Source organism: Lissotriton vulgaris, chromosome 5 (assembly GCF_964263255.1).
Source record: "Lissotriton vulgaris chromosome 5, aLisVul1.2, whole genome shotgun sequence".
Lineage (NCBI taxonomy): Eukaryota > Metazoa > Chordata > Amphibia > Caudata > Salamandridae > Lissotriton > Lissotriton vulgaris.
Window position 1 is genome coordinate 498741879 of NC_141693.1, and position 13108 is coordinate 498754986.

Consider the following 13108-nt stretch of genomic DNA (forward strand, 5'->3'; position numbering starts at 1 on the left):
CCCTGGTGTCTCACCATCCCTGGCCCCTAGGCAGAGATTCCCTCTGGGCGGGCCTTTGATGTAAATAAATAAATCATTCTTCACCTGCCCTGGCTCCTTGTGTGATGCTGGAATGGTGGGGTCCTTGTGTTCGTTCAGACGAGCTCTGTGCTGTATGTACTATTTTCAAAAGGGACAAGCCAGAGCCTGTAACTTGTCAATTACCTGAAGTGGCAGCTGCGACAGAGGATTCTGCAGACTATCAGTGCTGATAGAGTGATGCATGCGGTTGGAGGGGGGACGGACATATACCTATGAAATTTTATAGGCAGTACTTTAAATGGAAACATAGAGAAAGTGCTGCTACTTATTATCTAAAGTACCTATTCGCTCCCCCGAAGTGCTGCTGCTCTCCCATTAAATGTATTACAGCAGTGCTGAGAAATGCAGATGCTCTTTCTTTTAAATTAAAGTAGTGCAGGTACTCAGTACGAGACACCATCTGCTCAGTTAAAGCAATAGTTTACATGAAGAAGTTTGGATTTAATGATCACTCTGGTAAGGTTTTATATCATGGAATGGAAATTTTACACAGGAGCGAGCGGTGTGAATAATCTGCGGTGCAAGCAGTTGTAAAGTGTAGGATGAGAGGAGATTCCACAAGTGTGAGAGCGTTTTTGAAGAAGTGTTTTGAAGGAGTATGTGCATGGGAGAAAGCAGAAGAAGGGTGTTGTGTTGCTTTTGGCACCTGTTGAGGAGAACTGCATTTTCATTTCTGGTACTTTGCAGCAGTTTTAAGATAATCTTAAAGTTTCTCATTGCTCAAATGGTTGTAATTTCTGGTATTATTGTTTCCCTCGTCTTCATTTCTTGATTTTGCTTGCGAGAAAGTGTCACTCATAGTCGTTGAATGTCACCCATAATGACATTGAAATTCTGAAAATGTCACACATAAGTAATCTGAAACCTTGGCAGCTATGCGCAATATATTTAATTGGAGAGTAATTGGAGAGCACCAGCACTTTTCAAGAGTGACTAGTACGTTTAATTACAGAGTACCGGCACTTCTCAGAAACAAGCAGGTACTCTGGTACAGGGTGCCTGCTCTTCACTTTTTCCATTTCTAGCTTTGGAAAGCATAGGTAGGTAACATACCTCAAGCTACTGTACATTTTTCAAGGACGAGCACAGGAAGTGATTTGTTTTTGCTTGTTTCGTCCTACGTAAGTTCTTTCACACCTAATTCCAGAGCTCTGCTTAGCAGCGGGCTGACTGTGGAGGAGAAGTGAGCTTCACCTGACTATCAGCGGCGATACTATGTGTTTTTCAGACCTCTTTCAGGTGCTCGCTGTCCTTTTTCCCCAGCACCCGCCAGGGGGCAGCAATTTGAAGGATAGCCCCGGGCGCTACAAGCTCTAGCTACGCCCCTGCCCTTACCCTGACTAGACGCAAGGGTCCCTATTTGTGCCAACTAGGAACCCCCAAATCTAACACCTGCCCTGTCCCTTTCACACAGTGCACCAAGATGACTACCTGCCCTGCACTGGATGACAGTATCATAAATAGGCCCCCATGTGTGGATCACACAAATTTATTTCATATTTACTTTATTATTATTATCATTATTAAATTAAGTTTGTAATGCGCGCAGATACCCAAAAGGGGTTTCCCGGTGCCTAGCACGCAAGTTGTTAGAAAGCGAGTGGTTAAAAGCACATTTACGGCTAAAAAAGCTAAGTTTTAAGGCACCTTTTAGGTACTTTACTACTACTAAATGCCTTTTGTGAGTACCGAAAATTAGGGTTTTGTCTCAGATTACTTTTGTGATTCGGGCCCAGGGTGATTAATTGTTTTGTTTAGAATCACATGAGGTTGAGCCAAGCACTGAGGCTGGGATTTGAACCTTGCCCCCCCTCCTTCGGTTCCAAAATCAACAGCTACTATTAAATACCATGTTTATTTTCAATCTTATATTTAGAACTTCAAATACACTGTTTAGCCAGCATTTAATTCGTTATTATAACATATGAAATGAATAGGACTGCATATTTATTTATTGAGATCGAGGGATAGAAATAAGCGTGCTTTGAGGTGGCTAAAACACTCACCCTGCATCCCCACGGAATTCCCCACCCTTATGAAGGAAATGAGTGTTATGAAGGCAATAGCACTAGACCCATAAATAAAAGATCTGATGCTGTTCAAAAATAGCTCTCGAATTTCTGAACTTCAAACACAAGGAGCATTTGAATCAGGCTTGGTGGATCGGAAGTAAATCATTTAAGATCAGCAGTCGCGTTTTCTGCCTTCAAACGAGGAGCTGCGCGTTTGTCAGTAGAATGTTGGTCCTGGAATTCCTTTTGTGATGTAGGTTTTTTTTCTTCCTGAGAATGTAAATGAACCATTGTTACTCCTTGCGTTGATTGTGTTGGATTGCTGTAAAAATTGGCATTGCTTCAATATGTACGATATAATATGCACCCCTCACCCCAACAAAACGATTTCAAAATCAGAAATAGCTTATCAAAATGTTTATTACTTTACTAAATTTATGATTGCCCAGTGGTGTTATATACTAGTTTAAAAACATTTTGTGTTAATCTTAGCTCTTGATGTTCAATTGTTAAACATATATATATATATATATATATATATATATATATATATATATATATATATATATATATATATATATATATATATATATATATATATAACATTTATCGTTATTTAAAAATATATTAAACTTAAACAAAAATGTTTCTTTGTTATACTACCACTAAATTGCGACCGCTACAAATTCCAAAATTTCAGAAGCTTCTCACAGTCTGCATGGAAAGGGAACGTGGGATACATTTGTAACCTGAGAGAGACTTATTTTATAGTAAAGAGGCGCTACTCTTGCAATAAATGGCTCATGAAGGAAAAAAGAAAAGCAGAAACCAAGTCAGTGAAATATTTGCATTTTAAAAGTTGAATATGAACAAGCCTATGCAGCAGTTTAGGAACATTTTTGCTGTGAGGTGGAGTAATTAGAATTTCAGAAAAAAGCACATAATTTTGTAAAAATTGAATGACCTCATCCTGCTGATATTATTTTGCGATGTTGCGCCAGGCTTGGATTTATTTGTTAGGTCTGTGTGCGAGCTCCTGAGTTTGCACATCTTCCAATTCAGCTTACCGTTTTTTATTACTCACAAGTTTCTTTAATGCGTGTAGCTTTCAATGAAAAAAGAAGTTAGTTTCAGGGCCCTTTTCAGGCTGTGGGAAATCCAGGGGCGGCTCCTCCACGTGGGCGTTGGAACGTCGCCCCACTGCTTTCTCACAGTGTGAGAAGCAATAACGTAAAATGGTATAAATACCATTTTATATTTTTGCTTCTCGGACAGCGAGAAAACAGAAGGGTATGCCTGGTTGGGGCTGGTGGGTGGGCAGTGCGGGGAGGCGTGGCTAGCCCTATTGTATGGGTGCTGACTGTTTGATCGGTCCCAGGGCCGACCAAACCAGTCATGAGCACTCTCCTGTTTTCTCCATGTAGGATGCAGGCAGCCTGCATGGCGAAAACAGCCTCCCCAAAGACGCCTTTATGCATGGCGTCCTAGCGGATCACAACGCTGCCATTGCAGCATTGTGATTGGCTTAGGAGAGGAGAGGTAGGCTGCTTCTTGTGAGAAGAGAGAAAAAAATTAAATTAACCCCCCCTCCGGGCGCGACCCACTCCACATGTGACCCCCCCACCCACGAGTCATACTGGCCAAAACTTGAAATCTTCTTGAGGCAAAGAGCTATCCTGTGCTAACAGGCAGATAGTGCAGCTTGGAAGCAGGGCCGGACTGGCCGTAGCGGGCACCGGATATTTTCCCAGTAGGCTAGAAGGGTGGGGGCCGGTATTGTGGCCGCGGGCCACTTTTCTTACAGGATGCCAGTTTTGCAGCAGTGCCGAAATATCGGCCCCCTGTAAGATTGTAAGATAAGCGGAAGTGGAGTTTCGTGGTGTTATACCTCCCCTAATAAATGAATTTTCTGATAAATAGGAGGGTACAGGTGGTTTCAGGCGGGTATTGTGAGATGTCAGTTGGATTTCCCGAGGGATATCTACATACACACAGAAAAATGCACACACACTCTTACTCTCTCTGTTATATGAATATTTCCCCAAATATTGTTTTCTCTCCTAGTACTCCTTAGGCCCCTGTCATGCACCCTGCTTGTTCTAAAATGTATTTAAACATGATATGCAGCCTGATTGTCGGAAAGCCTGAAGCTCACCCCCCATTCAATCATACTGACCAAACTACGCCTCCATATCTTTTTGACACAACGGTGGGCACTCGGGGAGACAACCTACTGCTCCACATGACGTCTGGAGCAGAAAAATCATCATCAAATGGAAGGTGAATTGGAGTTCCCACTACTCCAGTAGCCAATCAGAAAAAAAGCAGGGAACCTTCAGCTAGATTCATGACGAATGCAGTCTTCATATTTTACGGTAGTAGGTCGAGTTGTTGGATTCGACTTTTTTTGCTCTTAAGACATAGAAATGTATTTACATTTATAATCCAAGTATACTTACATTACATTTTTGCATGCAGCATAGGGATTCATTGATCTTGATTCACAGATAAATTACTTTCTTTGTTTTACATTTTGTTTCCTTCCAGACAACTGACCGTGATTCTGGGAACTACAGCAGCAATCAGTACAGATTAATTGTGCCACCTATCAAAGATGGCAAAGAGGGCTTTGTGATTGAGCCATACACTGGGATCATTAAAACAGCAATGCTGTTCAAAAACATGAGGCGCTCCTACTTTAAGTTCGAAGCCATCGCGACAGACAATTACGGAAAAGGCTTGAGCAGCAAAGCAGAAGTCATTGTAAGTAATCTTTCTTTTTTCTAGATAATTTGACATTCATTTTCGGAAAATAAAAATATTACGTAAATCATCAGTAGTGACGTAGCTAAACTTAAATTCATGCAACACAACATTTCCAGAAGTGAAGTATTTTTTTTTTAGCTGTCTGTCTCATAAATCTACAGACTGCAATGATATATTATAGTAGAAAATATTGATCATTTGGCATACAAATCATACACAAAAATGTGCTCACTCCTAGAGACACACGAAGGCTCGCATTGCACCCGTGCACGTTATCGGGGGCACAGCACAAGCACACATACACATTAGCAAACGCAGGGTCAGATTAGTTGATTTGTGTAGGCAGTGCGATTAGTAATTGTTATGAGATTTATGCTCCCTAGCCATTTTGATATTAAAACTTGCCTTCCTTTCATGTCTTCTGTTGAATTAATGAATAAATTGAATGTATTCGAATAAGTTAATTAAAACCATTGCATTACAATAAAATCATTAAAGGAAAAAAACCAACACAATTCAAAGAAGTAAAAAAATCTGGTAAGGTGTCTTCCGTTTCAATGATCATGCCAGCTCAAACGTAAGGTTCAGGCCATTCTAAGGCAAGAGAACCTACCACGTTGCACAGTGACTTCTGACATGTCTCTCCTGTATGCCATAAGTATACATTACAGATAGGCTAACTCAGACTCTCCTCACTTCTAAATAGCAGGATCACTTACTACTGCACTGGATAATAACAAGGGGTATTCATGAAAGTACTGAGAAATGGCAAAACAATTGAAATTGTTATTAAACATACATTTGTTTAGTGTGCGAGCTTTTTGTCATGGTTTCATGTTCCACAAGAATTAGGAAAGCACCTTAAAAATGCTCATTTCCTTTATGAAGAATTAAAACAAAGTGTATAAAATCCAATTTTATTATCTTGATAAAGGTGTCCAGGACTCAGTCAAACTCTTCCCTCAGTTGCATGCTCAGTATCTCCCTTTCATGATAGGGTACCCTTTACTGATACGCTTAAAAATGAAGGCATTAGGAAGCCATGTAGTTTTTCAGCGACAATTTAACCCATCCTTCCTACTTTCAAAAGGTTGGCTCGCGATGCACATCATTGCAGCCGTTCAGAAGCTTTGCTAGTGCCCTGATGGGATGTCACAGTACTCTTACTGGTTGAAGGGTTGAGTATTTAAAGAGTATCTTTATGCAGTATGTCAAAAATATTATTGGTACTGCACAAATGTGCCCATGTACGTTTTAAACAACAGAAGTGTGCTCTCACTCCACCCTGAAGTGGTCCTGTTCTCATACCCTTCTTCACTTTATTCCCTCTTATGTTTTAGATGAACTACCACCAAGTAACGCTTCGTTGACTTTTATCATTTAGTCCTTCCCGGCAGACTATAGAAAACAAGTATTGCCAAAACCAATAGTTCTTCCTAAGTGCATATGCTTTTTATGCAGGGAAGAAATCCGCTACATAAGTAGGGCTGAGGCGTGTCGTCTCAATGGTCATGACAGCTGAATGACAAAGGTGCACCAAAGCCTAGTACATCTGTTCCCGTCAGCGCCTATTCAGAGCCAAGCACAAAATATGTTGCCCAAATTTCCACAGAGTTGGTTTGTAATATTAAAATTTGCCAACAAAAAATATGCAAATCAACACTTCTTAAATGTCATAGCCAGTTCCCATGTAAGGATAGTCCATCTTCTATACTAGTTTTGGAAAGCCAAAAAATGACTATTGTTACTTTGTTGTGCTGTAATAAATGATACATTTGTCTTGCCATAGTTGGAAAAGTAAATCTCACACCCCTCAATAAATACACTTTCTCAAGTGGTTGACAGACTGCTTTTAGAAAAATAAATCTGACCCCACCCCCCATGTATGTCTGGACTTATTACAAGCATCCTCCAATCATTTGGTATGTGTTTTAATTACATTCAACTATAAATACCTACCAATAGTAAGGTGTTATTTTTAGTCATGATATTTTTGTACTCTTTCTCTTATGTATATAAAGTCGATATTTTTGTTGTTGAAAGGATATTTGTGCTACAATATTTTACTTTGTCATGTAAATCCCTCTCAGGGCAAAACCATGGCAGAATAACACACCGTGACTCTTTTGTATTGCAATACAATTTGGTATACAGCAATATAATTATTTTTTTTCTATCTGACATGATAGTTTTAATTTGCGCCCATGAATGCTGTAGTCTAGGTCTGTTGAATTTGGTGGAAAACGTTGCCAGTTATCTGGTTATCTTAGATGTGAAGTCTAAATCACTTAAGGTAGTCATTCCAAGGCAATAATGAACAGTGATTATGTGAAAGACCATTTCAAATGTGTATTCACCAATTCTCCTTTCAGATGAAAGGGCATTACATCATGAATTATCATGACATTTAGAGATACTTCCAGGAGGTAAATTAGAAACTGACATAACAAGAAGATACGAGTTGTAGTTTGCTTTTTGAGCTATAGTAAAAATTCTCATATGGAATGTGCTACCAATCATTTAATTTTTGTTCCAAGATGGTTATCCCTCTGATGAGGCAGTAAATTGGAAGTCTGGAATAAATTGAAAAAACATCCCTCTTCTTTCCAAGTTTATTCCTGTTTTATACTTGTGGACTGTGGATTTTTGTCCATTGCTGGTGTCTGAAATGGCCTCAACAACACTGTACACATCATTCATTTGTGGATTCTTGGAGGGCATGAGGGCAGTGGAGTTGGCCACAGGGGATTTAGATTATTAATGGTAGGGATGACAGAGTGAGAGAGAATCACCACCAATGTCAGAGAAGGATTAGATAGGCATGCAGAGATACCATATTTTGATGAGCAGGTTGGTGTCCTTTATTAGATCTTTAGTAGTAAATACCTCCTCAATCTCCTCAGAAAATGCTGCATGCCAGGTCACATATGCAGATTCAGTGTAGACGTTAGAATCAGGAATAATTTTTACATATGCCAAAAAGGATTTGGGGGGTCACTGGTCAGAGTAAAAAGAGTGCATGTGGGCTATGGTTTGAGAGCAGATGGTGGAATATGCCCGTGCCAAACAGAAGTATCTCAGCTGCTGTTGAAGTGCTTTGCATCCACTGGACTTCAAGGTTCGACCCGTCATTGAGATTATTTTAAACTCTTTGGTCCGAGCATAATCCTTTAGCTCACTTGTTTGGTTAAATAACGCGTAGTGACTGACGCTTTTAAAATATGCAGCGACAAGATATCTAAAACTCGAGATAACATTTCAACAGTGATCCCCTTTGGGAGAATCCGCTTAAAATCAAGACTTGACTTGGTCCTACTTGATTATTGGACCGCTGCAAAGGGTCTGTATATGCAATTGACTGTACGTCCTGAAGATGATCTGACAGACGATTACCCCACAACAGACCGAAACGTCGACTTCTCCATCTATTTCCCAAGCATTCATTGTTTTGAAGTATCTTCTTCTTGATTTTCATTTTTGTTACCTTTCTGATTTCTTTGGAATAGATGTATACATTTGTGATGAGTAGGTAGATGTTCACATCCTCTCTCATGGTGTTTTGCGACATTGATTGTATTTGACTGTACCCTTTTGAATTTTATCTGTAAACATATTGTACTTTAAAAAAAAAGATATTCCTGTGTCTTTGATATTATCTTTTCATTCATTGAATATTTATGTTTCCTATAACTTGACATATGCATTGATTGTTCAAGGGTTCAAGACCAATTTGGATTGAACCTCCAAGTAATTACGTACACATTTTATCAGAGCCAGAATCTTTAAACAAAATACCTTGTAGGCACTTTTTACTTATCATTGACTTCACTGCCCAAGCCTCCAATGGTATAGTGGGGTTCCCCACTTTCTTATCCCGTTGAAGTATGCAGGCACTGAAATGATTGTCTATAGGAATGGCTGTATTAGTAAAAGTTGTCTTGTAGAGGCGGTGTAGAATTGTCAGCAGCATTGTCAGGAGAGTATTATCTTAATAATGATCCACTGGGGAGACGCATACCACATCCCTTCATGTCTGTCTTACGTTCTTCACTCTTCCATCCTCTTTTGATCTGTGTCTTACACATAGACACTTGTTGAAGTGCATGAACATTTTTCCTGCAACGACAGACCACAGCATCAGTTTTGTTACTCAGAGACAGTGTAGGAGGATTCAAAACTAAAACTGTGTAGCATTGGGTGGCATCTGTGTGCTGAGAAGTGGGGGATTGTCATTTCAACAGACATCTTTTGATAGTGGCCATGTTTTACTCAGACACTATTGTGTTTTATACATCAATCAAACCACAGCAGTATCTGAACATATTATGCTTACAATAGGACAGAATATTCTTTCACACACTCCACAAAAGAATTAATAGGATGAGAGGAGCTAAAGATGCAGTAGCTGAACTTCCTGTTATGCTTGCATCTAACATTCCTTATGAGACTCCATTCATTGCTATAACATTATTTCAACAATGCCCAACCTCTGCATGGATTACAGTGAGAGCTAAAACACTATAACACCTATATTTATGATTTGGTAACTTATTTGTATTTCTAAATGTCAAACGCAATTCAAACACTAAATGTAGTTTTGAATCACATTTACATTTTTCACCTCAGCAGCTCCTACAAATATTGTAATGTTACACTAAAAGGAGTTTTTCCCTTTCAATGTACATGCAGGTGCTCAGTATGCTGTTTTAATAAAAATAAAAATCAGCATATAGATAGGTTTTTAGACATCTTTTTAACAAAACGAATCAATTGAAGTTCCGGCTGCTTTATTGTTCATTTGAAGCATACTTTGATGTAACTTACATTTGTGTTCATGTGAGACCTACACAGTACCAGACATGTCATCGCACATGGTGCCACTGTGTGACACATTATATTGGCTTAATTCATATGGTAACACGGTGAGGAGCAGATATGACATGGTGGCAAGGAAAACAAGCTGAAAACCACAGCAAACTGTGGATTTTCAGTTTGTTTTCTGAGGTTTTGAATGGTCAATATCCATTAATTGGTGTGAAAACACCCCAGGACATTGGCACCAGCTTCAGAAAGTTTTTTGGGGGAGGAGGAGGTGGTTTTGAGGGTAGGGGGGCAATCGTGCCTCTTAGGTACTTCTTGGAACGGGGCCCCTGCCCCTCCAAAGCCCAATCACTGCTCCAACTGTGTATTTGATATTGCAGTTGGCAGGTCTGCAGTATACATTCTGTTTATGGAGGGTATAAGAAATCCAGACCTGGAAAAGCCAATAGATTTTCCCTTAGTGACCTTGCAAAGCTTTAGTTAATTATTTACTTTTTAGAAACATTTGCAATAGGTATAAAACATATGGAAGAAATAAACTATATAGCAAATGGTGACACAACAACATGTGTTTATGCTATTAACCCCTTGCATTCTCATGACGAGCTCAGCTCGTCATGAGCTACAGTGCTCCGGTGCTCATGACGAGCTCAGCTCGTCATGGCCTTTAGAATGCTCCCACGCTGGGCTAATTCCCCTGCTGTGCTGAGCGTTCTAAAGAAACGGTGCGGCCGCGACGAGCTGAGCTCGTCATGAGCACAGGAGCACTGTAGCTCATGACGAGCTGAGCTCGTCATGAGCATGGGAGTGCTGCACGCGCCCCCCTCCCCCCAGCACAGCAGGGGAATGTGCCGAGAAGGGAAGGGGTTAAATGACATTGTGGAAAGTTAACATTGGTAAAACATCTTGAAAGGCAAAGACTAAGGGACTGATTCACAAAGTAACTCTGCACTTATGGCAGAGACTCCACATTTGTGGGTGAGTCTCCACACTCAGGGCAGAATGTCCACAATGAGAATTCTGATTGTGGAGAGTCCTCCCCGAGTGTCGGAGTGTGGAGGCCCTTTGTGAATCAGCCCCTAAGATCGGAGAAAACAAGAATACCATAAGGAGCAAAAAAATCACAAATCATCAGTTTTCATACATTAGAAGGAGTTAGATCACAGTATAAGCCAAATAAGAAAAACAAAGTCCCGGGCACACATAGTTGTTATCAATATGCGGTTCTGCAAGGTTTCGTATTCAAACAGAATCCGTGGTCCACACCAGATGAATAGTTTCATGTGTGTTTATTGAATGAAATAATGCAAAAGCAACCAGCCGACACGTGTTTTGTCACATGAGGGAGTGATCCTGTGACTTCTTCAGGGGTGAGAGAGCTGCAATGTAGGATGAGTTTAACAGCAAGCTGGTGATAACTCCAAGCCAGCTGAAGAATTCAAGGGACCACTCCCTCATGTGACAAACCACGTGTCAGCTGGTTGCTTTTGCACTATTTCATTCATTAAACACACGTGAAACGATTCATCTGGTTTGAACTACAGATTCTGTTTGAATACGAAACCTTGCAGAACCGCTTATTGATACCAATTACGTGGGCCCGGGACTTTGTTTTTCATTTGAATTTGTGGGTTTCTAGACTCACATATCTTCAGGGGTTTCAAGGTGTTTCTCCCTCGACCTGGTGGCACCGTACATTCACATAGCTTAACTAACAGGTGCATATTTAGCTCGAGCGCCATTCTTTCTGTCAAAAACTAAAAACCTTATACCGACACTAGGCCAAATAAGAGTTTGGATTTTGGAACAAGTGAAGTCATAAGAGAGAGGAGGGGTTGTAGAGAATATTTTGGCAAGAAGAGAACACTATTGGATACATAATCATCCTGATCATAAAATCATCCTTTGGTTTTCAATTCTTAAAACTATAAAAGAAAAGCATTCAAGAATCGATTACAAAAAGTATAGGTTAACAATATTTATTCAGAACAGTGTAGAAAAAACAACAAGAAAAATTACAAACTTACACTGGAATAAAAAGTTGGGAAAAATGGTGACATGAATTGTTTAACATTGATAGCACCTGACAAAAAACTAGAAAGTGACCTACAGAGTTACAGGTCTGCTAACATATACAGATCAATTAAGGCCTGTCTGGTATGCCTTAAAACGAAGTGCTTGAATACCAGTATAAGATAATGCTTGTGCAGTTGAGTATAACATTTAAAGAACATAATAAAAATCAACGTGTCTTGGGAAGAGGAAGAATCAAGATAACAAGGACTAAAGGGGGAGAATATGACTAACATTTAGAAACAATCAGGAAAAGTATAACAGGTTTATACTGAACCTTGTAAGCAGAAAACTATGGCGACTTTAATAAACAGCTAATAAGTCTCAATTGTGGACACGGATTTTAAAAGAATAAAGGATCTAACCAATGGTTTATAAAGTTCAGCCTCTTCTCTCAAGGCTAACTGATGCTTTAAAAAAAAAGCCATTTTAATCCTTACAACATTTGACTTGACAATTCCATGTGGCTTAACAAAACAGACAAGGGCAGCCAAGATCACAAAAAGAAAACCAAATATAATTAAACCAAGATATTTTATGAGATAAATCAAAACTGAGACAGTCTATTATGGTGTGTCTGGAAAGGACAGCTTCAGTTGAAACCCAGATTGACAGCCAGACTAAGAAGGGTCACCATTTTATAAGATTTGTTTGATTCATTGTTTAAACACCTTGGCACCAAGAGTACTGAATGATTGAATTAAAATGATTTATTTGAAGGTAAAAAATATATGTACTTGTTATAAATGTCTAATTAACGTGTAAGATCTGAGGGTGCTTACAGATCCTCAACTGTTGTGTTGGTGATCAACTATCTTTCAAATATAGGAGGTAGGCTTCTAACTCAATTTCTGTATATATACACACACACACACACAGGGGCTGATTATGATGTCATGGGGACACTTTCCGCCCGTCTCCGTCTCATAATCAGAGCAGACAGACTTTCGGTTGGCTGTTCTGCCTAACCAAATACGATGCGACCAAACACTGTTCGTTAGGAGTCCCATTGACTCCTATGGAAGCCTGTGTTCTGCCCGACAACACTGGCTCCTTTGGGGAAATGGGGTGTATGCGGATAAAGAAGGCTGTATCAGGCAAAAAATATTGTCCATAATGTTACCATGATTGTGCAAGCGTTCTGGGACATGCTGCTTAAAGTGAGAGTGCCAAATGACAATTACTTGTAATAGCTTTTCAAACTTCATACTTAAGCCACAGTTTCCACTATTTACTATCTTTGCCCAAGCTCTAATTGTGATTTTTTCAAATAAAAATGTTTTGGTAGAAAATTAAATCACATTTCTTTGGGAGAATTATCTCACTAAAAGTGATTTGTTTTGAGGTGAATTTCT

General features: G+C 39.6%; 1 protein-coding gene across 1 annotated transcript in view; it reads left to right on the forward strand.

The window, feature by feature from the left end:
* PCDH15 (protocadherin related 15) overlaps positions 1 to 13108 on the forward strand; it is a 2701201-nt gene that overhangs the window by 2378453 nt on the left and 309640 nt on the right. The window contains exon 27 of the mRNA XM_086921939.1: positions 4641 to 4856. Coding sequence (XP_086778065.1) covers positions 4641 to 4856 — 216 coding nt within the window. The remainder of the gene's footprint in view (positions 1 to 4640; positions 4857 to 13108) is intronic.